The sequence below is a fragment of the Capricornis sumatraensis genome, chromosome 13, assembly GCF_032405125.1.
Source record: "Capricornis sumatraensis isolate serow.1 chromosome 13, serow.2, whole genome shotgun sequence".
Taxonomy (NCBI): domain Eukaryota; kingdom Metazoa; phylum Chordata; class Mammalia; order Artiodactyla; family Bovidae; genus Capricornis; species Capricornis sumatraensis.
In genome coordinates this window covers 28,237,350-28,254,747 of record NC_091081.1, presented here as the reverse complement: position 1 = coordinate 28,254,747, position 17,398 = coordinate 28,237,350, and the positions used below count along the sequence as shown (strand labels likewise).

At 38.1% G+C, this 17,398-nt stretch overlaps 1 protein-coding gene across 1 annotated transcript in view; it reads left to right on the top strand.

Moving 5' to 3' along the window:
- The window catches only part of FIG4 (FIG4 phosphoinositide 5-phosphatase), a 181,126-nt gene that overhangs the window by 58,345 nt on the left and 105,383 nt on the right, over positions 1 to 17,398 (top strand). The window contains exons 6-10 of the mRNA XM_068985104.1: positions 7,156 to 7,304; positions 10,528 to 10,656; positions 13,203 to 13,303; positions 16,323 to 16,485; positions 16,906 to 17,003. Coding sequence (XP_068841205.1) covers positions 7,156 to 7,304; positions 10,528 to 10,656; positions 13,203 to 13,303; positions 16,323 to 16,485; positions 16,906 to 17,003 — 640 coding nt within the window. The remainder of the gene's footprint in view (positions 1 to 7,155; positions 7,305 to 10,527; positions 10,657 to 13,202; positions 13,304 to 16,322; positions 16,486 to 16,905; positions 17,004 to 17,398) is intronic.

Below are 17,398 nucleotides of genomic sequence, written 5' to 3'. Positions count from 1 at the left end.
GGAGATTGGAATTGACATACACACACTATTATATGTAAAATAGACAACTAATAAGGACTTACTGTATAGCACAGGGATCTCTACTCAATACACTGTAATGGCTTACTTTGTAATTTTGAATTACAAAAATTAAATCTGCATTGTCTATATACAGGGAGGTGGGAGGGGGATTCAGGGTTGGGGGGGACACATGTATACCTGTGGTTGGTTCATGTCAATGTATGGCAAGAAGTATCGCAATATTGTAAAGTAATTATCCTCCAATTGGGAACACATGTAAGAATTAAAGATTTTAAAATTTAAAAAAAAAATAAATAAAAATTTAAAAAGTTTATATATAGAGTTGTAACCGTTTCACAGTTTTCAGTTAACAGTCTAGTAAAAATTAGGTAAAAATAAACTCAAAATAGGGAGAACTTTTGCAGTACCAACATATTGTTGTTGGCATTGTAAATTAATAGTTTTCCTGGAGAGGAACGAAGCATCAAGTATGTATGAAAATATATCTGAAGAAAATAAATCAGGAGGGAAAATATTAGTCCCTGTTTGCAAAGGCACTAGCTTTACAGATAGCTTCTCTATCATGGCCCAAACAAGCAAACCAACCAATTCAGAGACAACCCAAATACGGTGAATTGAAAAATAAGCAAGTAAATTATAGCAGAGCATCCCGAGAGAGTGTTACGCTATCACTGAAGTGACCACTATGCAGGCTGGTATATAGCAAGTTATTGTGCTGCATGGAAGATTCTGTCACTTACAGTGTCCAAAGTAAAATGTAGAACACAAAATCGCATGTATCAATGGACTTGGGTCATAGGACTAAGAAGAGGACCCAGAGTGTTGTAGCTGTTGGCATTATGTACTGTTAGGGTGCTTTGCATTATTTTAAGTTTATTTTTAAACTCAATATAGTTAACCATTTATTTATTTTTGAAATAAAAACATGTACTATGTAGAGTGGATTATGTCTTCATGATGTGAAACTGATGAAAGTTAATTAATTTAGCAATAGTATAGTGAAGGGCTTCTAAAGAAATAATTTTCACTTCCACGAATGTTTATTGAAAGTGTATTTCCATTGTAGTTGTCTCCATCATTTGCTTTTCAGCCATTATTGCTGAATTGTTTATAGTCTCTCTGAGGTACTGCTGAAGCTCAGTGGAGCTGAGCTGTTAGGAGTGATTTCTCCTTCAGGGTTTTCAAGTTCATCTGCATTCTCTTACTGAGTTCTTCTCAAGTTATTCCACAAGTGAAAAATATGAGGTTAAAGACTTTAAAAAAATGTTTTATTACATTCTTAAGGTTCAGCTAGGATAAATCAGTTGTCTTAAATAGGAAAAGTTGATTGTTAAAAGTAAAAGCCCAGTTTCTCACCCCGCCCCCAGCTTTATTGAGATATTAATGACATTTGTAAGTTTAAGTCATACAGTGTCATGGTTAGATACATGGATGTAGCACAGAATGATTACCACAGTGTTGGTTAACAACTTCATCCCAAAACATAGTTGTGATTTTGTGTGTGTGTACTGATAGCACTTGATTTACTCCCTTAACACATTTCAAGCACATAATTCAGTATTGTTAATTACAGTTACCGTGCTGTACATTAGATAACCAGATCTTATTTATCTTATGGCTAAGAGTTTGTACTCTTTGACCGATAGTTCTCCATTTCCCCCAGCCACTGGCAACTACCATTTTTTAATATACCCTACATGTTATTTATCTGTTCCTTTGTTAATTTATTAATCTGTTCATTTGTGGTTGTTGCCGCATCTGGGTATTTTGATTAATTCTGCAGTGAGCATGGGGGTGCAGATAGCTCTTTGAGATGGTGATCTTTTTTCTTTTGGATATATAACCAGAAATGGGATTTCTGGATCAAATGGTAGTTCTGTTTTTAATTTTTAAGGAACTGCTATTTTATTTTCCATAATGGCTACACCAGTTTATGTTCCCACCAGCAGTGCAAAGTGTTCTCTTTTCTCTACATCCTTGCCAACCATGCCGTTTCTTGTTTTAATAATAGCCATTCTAATAGGTATGAAGTGACATCTCATTGTTGTCTTGATTTGCATTTCCCAATGTGATGGTGAGCATCTTTTCATGCATTTATTGGCCATTTGTATATCTTCTTTGGGGAAATGTCTATTCAAGTCGTTTGCCCATTTAAAATTGGATTATTTGTTTGTCATTGAGTTGTATGAGTTCCTTATATATTTTGGTGGTCAGCCCATTAACAGTTAGATGGTTTGCAGGTATTTTCTCCCATTCAAAAAGTTGCCTTTTTATTTTGCTCGCTCTTTCTCTGTGCAAAGCCTTTTATTTTGATGTTTCATTTGTTTGTTTCTGCTTTTGTTGCTTGCACTTTTGGTGTCATGTCCAAAAATAATATTTGTGAATACCAATGTCAAGGAGCTTTTCCCTGTGTTTTCTTTTATTAGTTTATAGTTTCAGGTCTTACATTTAAGTCTTTAATCCATTTTGAGTGAATTTTTGTGAGTGGTGTAAGACAGGGGTCCAGTTTCATTCTTCTGCAGGTGGTTGTCCAGTTTTCCTAACACGTTTATTGAAGAGACTATCCTTTCTCCATTTGTCTTTTGGAAAATGGCTTGTCAGTCACTCAGTCGTGTCCAACTCTTTGAGACCCCATGGACTGTAGCCCGCCAGGCTACACTGTTCACGGAATTCTCCTGGCAAGAATACTGGAACAGGTGGCCATTCCCTTCTCCAGGGGATCTTTCCAACCCAGGGATCAAACCTGGGTCTCCTGCATTGTATTACAGGTAGATTCTTCACTGTCTGAGCCACCAGGAAGCCCGTCCTTCCTCCATTCATCATTTTGGCTCCCTGGTCAAATATTAGTTGACTGTATCTGAGTGGTTTTATTTCAGGGCTCTCAATTCTGTTCCATTGATCTAGGTGTCTTTTTTTTTAATCTCGGTAACATGCTGTTTTGATGCTGTAACTTTGTAATGAAGTTTGAAATCAGGAAGTTTGATGCCCCCAGCTTTGTTCTTGCTTCTTAAGGGTGCTTTGAGTATTAGGAGTCTTCTGTGGTTCCATACAAATTTTAGGATTGTTTTTTTCTATTCCCGTGGAAAATGTAATTGGAATTTTTTTTTTAATTTTTATTTTTACTTTATTTTATTTTACAATACTGTATTGGTTTTGCCACACATTGATGCGAATCCACCACGGGTGTACATGAGTTCCCAAACATGAACCCCCTCCCACCTCCCACCCCACACCATCCCTCTGGATCATCCCCGTGCACCAGCCCCAAGCATCCTGTATCCTGCATCAAACATAGACTGGCGATTCGTTTCTTACATGATAGTATACCTGTTTCAATGCCATTCTCCCAAATCATCCCACCCTCTCCCTCTTGAGTCCAAAAGTCCGCTATACACATCTGTGTCTCTTTTGCTGTCTCGCATACAGGGTCATCATTACCATCTTTCTAAATTCCATATATATGTGTTAATATACTGTATTGGTGTTTTTCTTTCTGGCTTACTTCACTCTGTATAATCGGCTCCAGTTTCATCCATCTCATTAGAACTGATTCAAATGTATTCTTTTTAATGGCTGAGTAATACTCCATTGTGTATATGTATATGTACCACAGCTTTCTTATCCATTCATCTGCTGATGGACATCTAGGTTGTTTCCATGTCCTGGCTATTATAAACAGTGCTGCGATGAACATTGGGGTACATGTGTCTCTTTCTATTCCGGTTTCCTTGGTGTGTATGCCCAGCAGTGGGATTGCTGGGTCATAAGGCAGTTCTATTTACAATTTTTTAAGGAATCTCCACACTGTTCTCCATAGTGGCTGTACTAGTTTGCATTCCCACCAACAGTGTAAGAGGGTTCCCTTTTCTCCATACCCTCTCCAGCATTTATTGCTTGCAGACTTTTGGCTCGCAGCCATTCTGACTGGTGTGAAGTGGTACCTCATTGTGGTCTTGATTTACATTCCTCTGATAATGAGTGATGTTGAGCATCTTTTCATGTGTGTGTTAGCCATCCATATGTCTTCTCCTATCCTACTCAAACTCTTCCAGAAAATTTCAGAGGAAGGTAAACTTCCAAATTCATTCTATGAGGCCACCATCACCCTAATACCAAAACCTGACAAAGATGCTACAAAAAAAGAAAACTACAGGCCAATATCACTGATGAACATAGATGCAAAAATCCTCAACAAAATTCTAGCAATCAGAATCCAACAACACATTAAAAAGATCATACACCATGACCAAGTGGGCTTTATCCCAGGGATGCAAGGATTCTTCAATATCCACAAATCAATCAATTTAATTCACCACATTAACAAATTGAAAAATAAAAGCCATATGATTATCTCAATAGATGCAGAGAAGGCCTTTGACAAAATTCAACATCCATTTATGATAAAAACTCTCCAGAAAGCAGGAACAGAAGGAACATACCTCGACATACTAAAAGCTATATATGACAAACCCACAGCAAACATTATCCTCAATGGTGAAAAATTGAAAGCATTTCCCCTAAAGTCAGGAACAAGACAAGGGTGCCCACTTTCACTGCTACTATTCAACATAGTTCTGGAAGTTTTGGCCACAGCAATCAGAGCAGAAAAAGAAATAAAAGGAATCCAAATTGGAAAAGAAGAAGTAAAACTCTCACTGTTTGCAGATGACATGATCCTCTACATAGAAAACCCTAAAGACTCCACCAGAAAATTACTAGAGCTAATCAATGAATATAGTAAAGTTTCAGGATATAAAATCAACACACAGAAATCCCTTGCATTGCTATACACTAATAATGAGAAAGTAGAAAAAGAAATTAAGGAAGCAATTCCATTCACCATTGCAACAAAAAGAATAAAATACTTAGGAATATATCTACCTAAAAAAACTAAAGACCTATATATAAAAAACTATAAAACACTGATGAAAGAAATCAAAGAGGACACTAATAGATGGAGAAATATACCATGTTCATGGATCGGAAGAATCAATATAGTGAAAATGAGTATACTACCCAAAGCAATCTACAGATTCAATGCAATCCCTATCAAGCTACCAGCGGTATTTTTCACAGAACTAGAACAAATAATTTCAAGATTTGTATGGAAATACAAAAAACCTCGAATAGCCAAAGCAGTCTTGAGAAAGAAGAATGGAACTGGAGGAATCAATTTGCCTGACTTCAGGCTCTACTACAAAGCCACAGTCATCAAGACAGTATGGTACTGGCACAAAGACAGAAATATAGATCAGTGGAACAAAATAGAAAGCCCAGAGATAAATCCACACACATATGGACCCCTTATCTTTGACAAAGGAGGCAAGAATATACAATGGAGTAAAGACAATCTCTTTAACAAGTGGTGCTGGGAAAACTGGTCAACCACTTGTAAAAGAATGAAACTAGATCACTTTCTAACACCACACACAAAAATAAACTCAAAATGGATTAAAGATCTAAATGTAAGACCAGAAACTATAAAACTCCTAGAGGAGAACATAGGCAAAACACTCTCAGACATAAATCACAGCAGGATCCTCTATGATCCACCTCCCAGAATTCTGGAAATAAAAGCAAAAATAAACAAATGGAATTTAATTAAAATTAAAAGCTTCTGCACAACAAAGGAAAATATACGCAAGGTGAAAAGACAGCCTTCTGAATGGGAGAAAATAATAGCAAATGAAGCAACTGACAAACAACTAATCTCAAAAGTATACAAGCAACTTATGCAGCTCAATTCCAGAAAAATAAACGACCCAATCAAAAAATGGGCCAAAGAACTAAATAGACATTTCTCCAAAGAAGACATACGGATGGTAATTGGAATTTTGATACAGATTGTATTGAATCTGTAGATGGCTTTGGGTAGTATGGTTATTTACACAGTATTAATTCTTCTGTTTCATGAACACTGGGTTTCTCTTGTGGCTCAGATAGTAAAGAATCCGTCTGCAATGCGGGATATCTCGGTTTGATCCCTGGGTTGGGAAGATCCCCTGGAGAAGGGAAAGGCTACCCACTCTAGTATTCTGACCTGGAGAATTCCATGGACTATATAGTCCATGGAGTCACAAAGAGTTGGACACGACTGAGCAACTCCCACTCACTCTGTGAACACTGGATATCTTTCGATTTATTTGTGTCTTATTCATTTATTTTATTCATGTCTTATAATTTTCAGTATACAGATCTTTTACCTCTTTGGTTAAATTATTCCTAAGGTTTTTTTATGCTCTTGTATATGGGATTGAGAAACCAACTTCTTAATACAGTTTTTATCTCTCTGAGATCAGATGCTAATAAAATTAATGGCTCTATCAAGCAAATGTGATACATTTAAATTTAACAGATTAAATAAAAATCAATTTCATATTATATTAATAAAGAAGAAATAATAATGTGTGAGAATCTCTGAAGTTGTAACCATTTTTAAGTATGACTATAATACTTTCAAATTTGTATAACTTAAGAAATTCTAGATACTGTCTGAAATTCTGTGCTAAAAATATATAGCTTAAGATACTTATAAAAGTTGCTGATTTTGTGCAAATTTTATTTGCACAGACTGTTATAATTTTTTTAATGACGTGCTTCTCAAACATGTTTCACTCTAGTGGCTTGTGTTATTTGCCTATTCTTATTTTATTACTAAATAAGTTACGGTGCCACTATTAGTAATTAATATAATTATTTTCATTCATAGGTAAACTAGAGTACAGACCTTGTATAATACGATTAGAGTAGATACTATAGCATTTTTAATAGTCCATTCAGATACGTATAAAAGTATGATTTTGTTATACAAGACTATGAAGTTAGATTAATTTCAGTGTGAAGCACAAAGTGCATATGCAGATCAGTGAATGTAGGTTACTAACATTTTATTGTGTTTTTCTAGTTATGCAAATGCCTAAGTCATGTAATGATTTTTAAATTTCCAGTTATATTCATGATTTACTATGTTTAAGGTGCTTATTTGAACAACATTGCTTCTGTTGTTGGTGCTAACTAATTCAGTTCATAATTAGGTGCTAACTAATTTAGTTCATAGGTTTTAATTCCTTCTGGGAGCCAAGATTATGAAATATGTTTTGCTTTTCTAATTCTTATTAAGCTTTCTCTTCTCAGTTACAGCTATGATTTGTCCCACTCACTTCAATATAATCTCACAGTCTTGCGAATGCCCCTGGAGATGTTAAAGTCAGAAACCACCCAGACTCGCCAGGAGAGTTTCGACATCTTTGAAGATGAAGGATTGATTACACAGGGTGGAAATGGTAGGTGGTTTTCAACACATCCAATATATGTTAATGTGATATCTATGAAACGGCATCTCATTAAATTCACTCACATTTCCTTCACATTTCTCCTTTCCTATTTGCTCTTTGTCCTCTCATGAAGTTGCTTCAGATATATGAATTCATATAAACGAATTCATTTTTATAGAGATCATGGTGGTGGTTTAGTTGCTAAGTTGCATCCGACTCTTGTGACCCCATGGACTGTAGCCTGCCAGGCTCCTCTGTCCATGGGATTCTCCAGGCAAGAATACCTGAGTGGCTTGTCATTTCCTTCTCCAGGGGATCTTCCCAACCCAGGAATTGAACCCGGGTCTCCTGCATTGCAGACAGATTGTTTACTGCCTGAGCTACGAGGGAAGTCCAGAGATCATGTATCACCAAATTGATTTCATTTGTGGGCAAGCCAGAAAATCGTATGCTGATGTTTTCTAGCAAAATTTCATGCACCTTTTATGGAATACATTCAACTTTGGCTGGAGAATTTTCTGTTTTAATATTGAAGAATACACACCACCACCTATTTTTCTTCATAGAGACCAATTGTGTATGAGTTGAATTGTAGAAAAAAGTTACCCTGGGTTGCCTGTTGCAGCCTAGACATTTATGTATCATATCTCTAATCCTCGTAAAAAACTACTCAGTAGGTGTAATGCTGCTTTCACATAAATAAAGGCTAAGTAGGAGGCCGAGACCTAGAGGTTAAGATCACAAGGCCAGTGTCCAGAGGAACCCTTGCAGAAGGTCAGAGACTGTTCTGACTTTGACTGGTCTCAGCTTGACCCACCTGTCCCTCCTACAGCCTGCTTCTGTCAGGACTGTTGTGGGGTTACTGCAGGACCTGTGTGTGACTAGTCTAGGGTGACCCTGGGGATCTGGGATTAACCAGCCACACAGCAGAATGGGTACCTTTATCCCTAGGTTTAGGGATTGGTCTAGCACTCTAAGGCCAGAGACATTGCCAGAGTGAATGCTGTAAAGGCATTGCTTCAGATGTAAAATTAAGACAGTTTAGCTGAATTGGCCTTACTGTGGGAACAAAAAGTCAGTAGTGTCTTTGGGTCCCTTCCTCAGTGCCACTTCTGTGACAGTGATGAAGATGTGGGTGCAGAGGTCGAAGGTAAGTTTCAGAAGGTTTGTCCTTGCAGGACACTCAGGAAGAGGCTGTGCTCTGTTAGCCTTTTGCCAGAAGTTCTGGTCCACTCTAAGAAGACTGAGACTTACTTCAACTGAATGCCATCTCTGTTAATTGCCTTTGACTCTTGTTCATTTATTAGATTGACTATCACTTGAGCTAAAGCAAAACCCTGTGCACCCTCCCTGCCCCAAAACATCTAGATCACAGAAGTTTGCTGTGGTTCATCTGAATTGTAATCTGTGCGCCTCGAGGCAGGTGGAGGGTAAGATAATGTGTACTTAAATATTTTTCACATCATCTCTTCTAAATATGGTTCTTAGTAATAGAAAAGCTAAAAGCATTAGTAAGTATGTACTGTGTGTCATCTCCAATTTGAATCTGAATATCTGTACTGAGATCTCAATTAAGACTCCAAAAGCTACCTAACTTTTTACTATCAGTCGAGCAGTTCTACTTGATAGATACGAATAAACTGTGTATTAGGTTTTTATGACTGCCATAAGAAATTTCCACAAACTCAGTGACTTAAAACTATACACATTTATTATCTTACAGAAGTCAAAGTCCAAAAGAGATCTTGGTGGACTAGAGTTAGAGTGTTGGTAAGGCTGCATTTCTTTCTTGAGACCCTAAGGAAAAAGCCATTTCCTTGCCCTTTCCATCTTCAAAGCCAGCAATGGCTGGTGGAGGATCGCCCACATGACATCACTCTGACACTCTCACTCCTGTTCTCCTCTTTCACTCACAATGCCCATGTGATTACAGTGGGCCCTCTTGGACAATTCAGAAGAGTCTGCCCATCTTAATTAGCAACCTTAATTCCATCTGCAGCTTTAATTTCTGATCAGCAACCTTAATTCCATCTGCAGCTTTAATTTCTCATTGCCACGTGACATAACTTACTCATGGGTTCTGGTGATTAGAACATAGATATTTTTTCTGTGGGGAAGGGACGCTACTACTACACAGGGGGAAACTGATAGGAAAGAGAAAGCGAGGGGAAAAGTTGTCTGCGTAGGTAGAAAAGGAAAATAATACATTTTTTAAAAAGTCTCTAATGTGTCAGGCAGCATGTTAGTCACTTTGCATATATTATATTTTTTAAAAATCTGAATTATATCCCTGAGGTGAGTGGTATCATCATTTTACAGTTTGGAAAATTGAGGTTCTGAGATGTTATGTAACTTGCCAAAGGTCACAGAGCTGGTAAGTGACAAAGACAGGACTGCTATCCATTATTCATGCTCAATGTAATGTCATTGAAGGGGCAGAGAAGGCTCACTTTTTATAAATAAAACCAAAGAGCATTTCTCATAGTGTATATAAACACTCTTAACATACATGTTTTGAGAAGAAAAATAGTATTGCTTGTCTCTAAGCAGAACTGTTATAATCTTTTAAGCCATTATTTTTATACTTATTTCTTATTTCGTACTTTATATAAGCTTTGTAAAACTTATTGATATTTAGCAAATTTATCTGGATATCCTGAAATGATGCTTGATGAAATTAATTATGTCATATCAAAAAGGCTTGATATAATAATAACGACCACTTACGGAATTTTGAGTAAGACACGAGACTTGTTCTGAGCATTTCATGTGCATTATCAACTTGCCTTTACAACAATCACACGGAAGGGGCACACATGAGCAAATGGGGCACTGAAATAAGTGACCCGCTTGAACACACCTGTCACCCTGCTGGCGAGGCAGAGCTCAGATGTGGACCCAGGCACTGTGACACCAGAGCCATGCTCCCAGTCACTGCTCCTGCTGTCTGTCAGCCTCATTCGTGTATTTGTACGTGTGTGTCCCTAATTTCCCAGTTGTTTGCTTTTCTCTAGGTTAAAAACTCTCACAGATCAGAAAAATGTGCTTTTTCTTTAACTTTGTACAGAATCAGCACAGTGTTCTGGGCAATGAGATAAGTTATATCCACTGAAAACAGCAGTGGTATTTATCAGACATTTTGAAATTAAAAAACAAAAGTTTGAGAGCTTAAAAATGAATTGATTGTCCACCAATTTCCTTATCTTCCTGATACCAACTCTTATTTTTTCAGGTGTATTTGGGATCTCTAGTGAGCCTTACATGAAGTACGTGTGGAACGGTGAACTTCTAGATATCATTAAAAATACTGTCCATCGTGACTGGCTGCTATACATTATTCATGGATTCTGTGGGCAGTCAAGTATCCTTTTTTAAAACATTGATACATATTATTTATGCTATACCAGTTTGTAGAAAGCTGTATATGAATTATAAGATCATTACAGTTATCTGTGCACCCTGCAGATAGGTTACAATGACGCATTCTGGGTGGTTGAAATACAAAGAGGAATGCAGATCTATTATGTCTGCTGCTGCTGCTGCTGCTGCTAAGTCGCTTCAGTCGTGTCCGACTCTGTGCGACCCCATAGACGGAAGCCCATCAGGCTCCCCTGTCCAGACAGGTAAATAACAAGGAAGAAAATGCTCTGGGCACAGAAAGTGCTGTAGGTAGTAAGTGTCATTCTTACCTAAGAGCAGGAGCAGAATTGCTAACAGGAGGGGAGGATGGGGCCAGGCTCATAGGAAGAGTTGAACTTGGCTTGACTTGATCAAGAAGCGGGCCTCGGCAGTGAGACTGTGGGTTGGGGAAGCACCGTGAGTGTAGAGATGGAAAAGTTTATGGGAGTGTACTTGTGGTTTGTGTATAAAATGCCTGGGAGGTGCAATGGGGTGGGAAGGAGATGAGTTACGGGGGAGTCAGACTGCCAATCACCAGATTACTTTGGTGGTCAGATGAAGGACTTTGGGTTTGGTGCTAGAATCTTTGAAAGTTTTTTTCAAGAGGGTAACATACAAATTAGTACTTAGGAAGCTTGGATGGGTAACTATTTTCAAAGTGTGTTGGTCACTCCATTATGTCCCACTATTTGTGACCCTGTGGACTGTAGCCCTCCAGGCTCCTCTGTCCATGGAATTCTCCAGGCAAGACTGGAAAGGATTGCCATTTCCTCCTGCAGGGTATCTTCCCAACCCAGGGATCAAACCTGGGCCTCCTGCGTTGCTGGTAGATTCTTTACCATCTGATCCACCCTAGACCAAGAGACATGCATTAGGACAAGATTGCAGTGGTTCAGGCATAATGTAATGAAGATCTGGATTGGGAAGAGTCATAATAGATTAAATAGACATAGATTGAGCTTGGTGTTAAGCTGGTAAATCAATCTTATAAATATCATTTGTCATTTTATTTGATTTCTAGGTATATTGAATGTGTTCTTATGAGGCTTAAGAAGGCAATGTCTACTTTTTAGAAGTGGTGTTAAGTGTTTTCCTGCCCCTTTTAGAGATCCTGAAGAACATTTGTGCACCTAGCATGCTTTCTGGTTGGCAGTCTTCCTTGTGTCTTAAGTTGGTTAAAAACTTAGAGGGAACACTATAAAGGAGAGGTTGTTTTGAGACCACTGAGTGGATGAATGTGATTAACCAATAACGTGCTTTCTTGCACCAGAACGTCGACAGGAGTGGAGTCAGGGAGTCAAAGGGTGGAGTTGGAGAGGTTGGCCTTGGAGAAGGCCTGATTTGCCTCCTTTGTGGCAAATGAGGGTGAGGAGAGGCTAGATGAAGACGCAGAGGACTTTTGGAATGAATTTGGTGAGATTTATGTGTCGCACGTAAAATGGCTCGTTACCTGATACTCATTTTCAACCAGTGAGTGGTATTATCTGCTTGATCATTCACTGAATAATGAGATTTGGCCCCGAATTACTATATATTTTTCCAAAAGTAGAATCAACCTGGAAAAAACACACGGTTTCCACCACCAAGGACTCTAAAGAGAAGGTGCTACAGTTTCTAAGGGCAGCTTCTAAAAAGTAATTCTAAACTGTCTTTTATTTTTCAAGAGCTAACTCAGGCCTGGCATGTATTAAGTACAATAAATGGTTGTTTCTTTAAAGTAGTAAATAGCACCATAGATTATAATTTTAAAGCTCATTAGTTGAAATGATGAATCCAGTCTCCCAGTTAACAAGCATTTAATGAATTCTGGAATCTATATGATGGTAACAGTCATTGCTATTTATTGAATGTTTGCTATAAGCCAGGCACACATTCCACACATTACCTAACCCAGTCTTCCCAACCACCTAATAAAATTGGTTACTTTTTTCTTTTTTTTTTTTTTGCACTTACACCATTTTACAGAAGATGAAACTGAGGTTCAGAAAGTTAACTAAGGTGACAATATTAATTGAAACTTTATTTTGCTTAAACAGTTCCCAGTGTTCAGTTTCGCAGTTAGATGACAAATTTGGGTGCTCTCACAGTATTAGTACTAACTCCATTCCCTCAGAATTAGCTATTGCTTCATAATTTAAACACCCTGTTAATGGAGAGGTGCTCCATTTGATAGGTGTATGGTCTCTGAAGAATGAAGAAGGATTAATTGTACCTTTAACATTCTTACCTGGCTGCAAGGAGGGACCACAGGTCTTCCCTTGACCAATAACCCTACATCTGGTTACCGTTTCCTCTGAAATTCATGGAAACCACTCTTCAGTGAGGTTCGGTTTTGCCTTAATACCTGCATACTTCGAAAGAGCAGTTAGACCCGGTGCTGTTCCGTTTCTTGGGTGGAGCCTTTTGGTGTTCTTTAGCCTACTGGACAAAATATATTTAACGTAGAATGATTCTTTTGGTTGGGTGTGATCGTCATGAGTGCTAAACAGCTTTAACTAGATTTCTAAGAGCTGTTGATCTATGGACGACCTGTGTATGTCACTTTAATAGCTAGAAGATCCAGTAAGTTCGCTGGGACTCGTTTTCTCAAAAGAGGTGCAAACTGTGAGGTAAGATTGCTGCTGGCAGTTTAACTTTTTATTTCAGCTCTGGTGACAGATAAAGCAAAACAGAGTTTTAGAAGGTGGACTATCTTAGTTTGGGACATTATCAAGAGAATAATGAATCCTCTAGAGTCTCTGAAACTTGTGAGGAATATGACTGACATATAGATGTTCTGAAAAATCAGCTATCTTAGCATTATGCAATGCCTTAGGGACTTAGGAAATGTCTAATGTTTTGGAGGATGAGCCATTTCTGTAGTAGATTTTTAAATGCAGTACATATTTAGTGGAGAGACTAAAACAGCAAAACACCTCCACCCAAGGAATAAATGGAGGGGAGCGCTCTTTGGAAAGCATCCTTGATGAGAAGACTGAGTAAAGCAAGGCCTGGAAACCCTTTACCCACTTCCCTCTGCTTTAGTTTGGCTCAAGACAGACTCCTTCCGCTCACCCCTAGAAAAAAACCAACATATTCACCTACTGTTCTGCCTTTGGTCATGTAGTGTGCTTTGAGTGTTTCGTCTCTTTCTGCAACAGACAACTGGAGTCTTACACAGATGTGTGATCGAGTAGATAGACTGAGTGAGACATTGGGTTTTGATCCTGCCTTAATATAGCAAGATTTGTTCTTAAAATCATATCAACAATGAAAATAGTTATAACTGTCGCTTTAAGAAAAAAAGATGTACCCATCTGAATGCAGAGTTCCAAAGAATAGCAAGGAGAAATAAGAAAGCCTTCATAAGTGAACAATGCAAAGAAATAGAGGAAAACAATAGAATGGGAAAAACTAGAGATCTCTTCAAGAAAATTAGAGATACCAAGGGAGCATTTCATGCAGAGATAGGCACAATAAAGGACAAAAATGGTCTGGACCTAACAGAAGCAGAAGATATTAGGAAGAGGTGGCAAGAATACACAGAAGAATTATACAAAAGAGGTCTTAATGACCCGGAAAACCACAGTGGTGTGATCACTCAGCTAGAGCCAGACATCTTAGAGTGTGAAATCAGGTAGGCCTTAAGAAGCATTACTATGAACAAAATTAGTGAAGGTGATGGAATTCGAGCTGAGCTATTTCAAATCTTAAAAGATGATGCTGTTAAAGTGCTGCACTCAATATGCCAGCAAATTAAGAAAACTCAGTGGTGGCCCCAGGACTGAAAAACATCAGTTTTCATCCCAGTTGCAAAGAATGTTCAAACTGCCATACAACTTTACTCATTTCACATGATAGCAAAGTAATACTCAAAATGCTCCAAGCAAGGCTTCAACAGTACATGAACTAAGAACTTCCAAATGTTCAAGCTGGATTTAGAAAAGGCAGTGAAACTGGAGATCAAATTGCCGACATCCTTTGGATCATAGAAAAAGCAAGAGAATTCCAGGAAAATATCTACTTAGGCTTCATTGACTATGCTGAAACCTTTGATTGTGTGAATCACGATAAACTGGAAAATTGTTAAAGAGACGGGAATACCAGACCTCTTTACCTGCCTCCTATGAAACCTGTATTCAGGTCAAGAAGCAACAGTTAGAACCAGATATGGAACAACGGACTGGTTCCAAACTGGGAAAGGAGTACATCAAAGCTGTATATTGTCACCCTGCTTATCTAACTTATATGCAGAGTACATCATGCATAATGCTGGGCTGGATGAAGCACGAGCTGAAATCAAGATTGTGGGAGAAATATCAATAACCACAGATATGCAGGTGACACCATCCTTACGGCAGAAAGCAAAGAGGAATTAAAGAGTCCCTTGATGAAAGTGAAAGAGGAGAGTGAAAAAGCTTGCTTAAAACTCAGTAGTCAAAACACTAAGATCATGGCATCTGGTCCCATCACTTCATGGCAAATAGATGGGGAAACAATGATAGACTTTATTTTCTTGGGTTCCAAAATCATTGCATATGGTGACTGCAGCCATGAAATTAAGAGATGCTTGCTCCTTGGAAGAAAAGCTGTGACAAACCTAGATAGAGTGCTAAAAAGCAGAGACATTATTTTGCCAAGAAAAGTCCATATAATCAAAGCTATGGTTTTTCCAGTAGTCATGTATGGGTGTGAGAGTTGGAGTGTAAAGAGAATTGATGCTTTTGAACTGAGGTGTTGGAGAAGACCCTTGAGAGTCCCCCAGACTGCAAGGAGATTAAACCAGTCAATCCCAAAGGAAATCAGTCCTGCATATTCACTGAAAGACTGATGCTGAAGCTGAGACTCTAGTAGTTTGGCCACCTGATGTGAAGAAGTGACTCATTGGAAAAGACCCTGATGCTGGGAAAGATTGAAGGCAGGAGGAGAAGGGGACAACAGAGGATGAGATGGTTGGATGACATTGCCAACTCAATGGACATGAGTTTGTGCAAGCTCCGGGAGCTGGTGATGGACAGGGAAGCCTGGCGATCTGCAGTCCTTGGGGTCACAAAGAGTCGGATATGACTGAGCAACTGGACAAGAACAGAGTTTTGCAGCTCTGTTATGTAGTTTTGGATATATCAAGGGTAATTAAACAGGCACGTTATTAATGCCTCTAAAATTATTCTTTGTTATATCCTCATATACTTTATAAGTAAAGCTGTGTCAAGGTTTTTTTTCTTTTGTCCATCAGGCGTTTTATTTGAATCTTACTTTTTGTCCTTTCATTCCTCCTTGGTCTTCAGAATTGAATTTTTATATTTCACCGGTATTACTAATCTCCTGTAATATCTTGTAATTGTTTTCCTTTTCTCTCCTTCTCTGCACTCTATTACCTGTATTATTAGCTATTTAATTTGATTTTTACCTTGTCTATTCTCTATTTTTAATTGCCTTCCTTTATTGCATCTTAATGATTTTCCTTTTTTAATATGTACATCAAATATTGATCAGCACTTACCTCTTTTAAAATATCCTAAGAATAGGAATTGGGGTGGGGTGCCATGGCCTAAGAATAGGAATTATATTTTCATTCTGTACTTGACATTTTTTCCATGAAAAAATTCTGAGAATATAAAACACCTGTAAATGCACCTTGCTTTCCAGGGTGATGTCGCAAATGAAGTGGAAACTGAGCAAATACTCTGCGACGCTTCTGTCATGTCTTTTACTGCAGGAAGTTATTCTTCTTACGTACAAGTTAGAGGATCAGTTCCCTTATACTGGTCACAGGACATTTCAACTATGATGCCTAAGCCACCTATTACATGTGAGTGGAACAGTCTTTTCAATAGTAACTCTCCTTTACCCACATTAGAGAGTAAACTGCTGCCAACAGAAATTTCATATAAGCATGGAGTTTCAGTACTGAAAAGTAGATTATTTAGAATCAGGGCTACTGATATTTTTTATGCAACAACTTTATATACATTTAATTTTGGCCACTAGAAAATTATTTATATTTTAAAATATGTAAATATAATTAATTATATTCAGAAATGTAAGAATCATTCAAATTCAATAAATATATGACGAATGATACACTTAAGAGGAATTTGAGACATGAAACTACCAGAAGGTCAATTGAGTTACATTTCTATAAACATTATAAAGTGAAACAAGACTCTGTGCTGCTTTTATTCTTGCTGTATAATTTTCATTCTGGTACTGATTTGTTTTTTCCTCCCAGTGGATCAGGCAGATCCATTTGCCCACGTGGCTGCCCTTCACTTTGACCAGATGCTTCAGAGGTTTGGCTCGCCCATCATCGTCTTGAATTTAGTGAAGGTATGACACGCTCTTTGGTTATGAAATTTGATCACACTGGACAACATGAAGGGGCTTAACTAGCCTGCTTTAAAGGAGGAGAGGGTTGTGGGTTGATCGTGCTGTGATGACTCACTGTGTCTGAACTGTTTGAACCTTTGTCCTTTGGCCTCAGAGTCCACGTGGCCTCTTCCCTGGGTAAGTTCAGAGACTCTGTGGTGGGTTTTCTTGGAAAGAGAGAAATGAGCATGTCTGTCTTATAATTTCCTGGGGTGAGCTAGGTATCAGTGAAATTCTGCCTCAGTTTCTAGGACATCTGGGAGAAGGAAGCATGGAGATCAAACACCCACAGGCTAGCCTTGATAGAGTAACTTCCCTTGACAATCCAGAAGATCTGCTGGACAAGATAACATGTG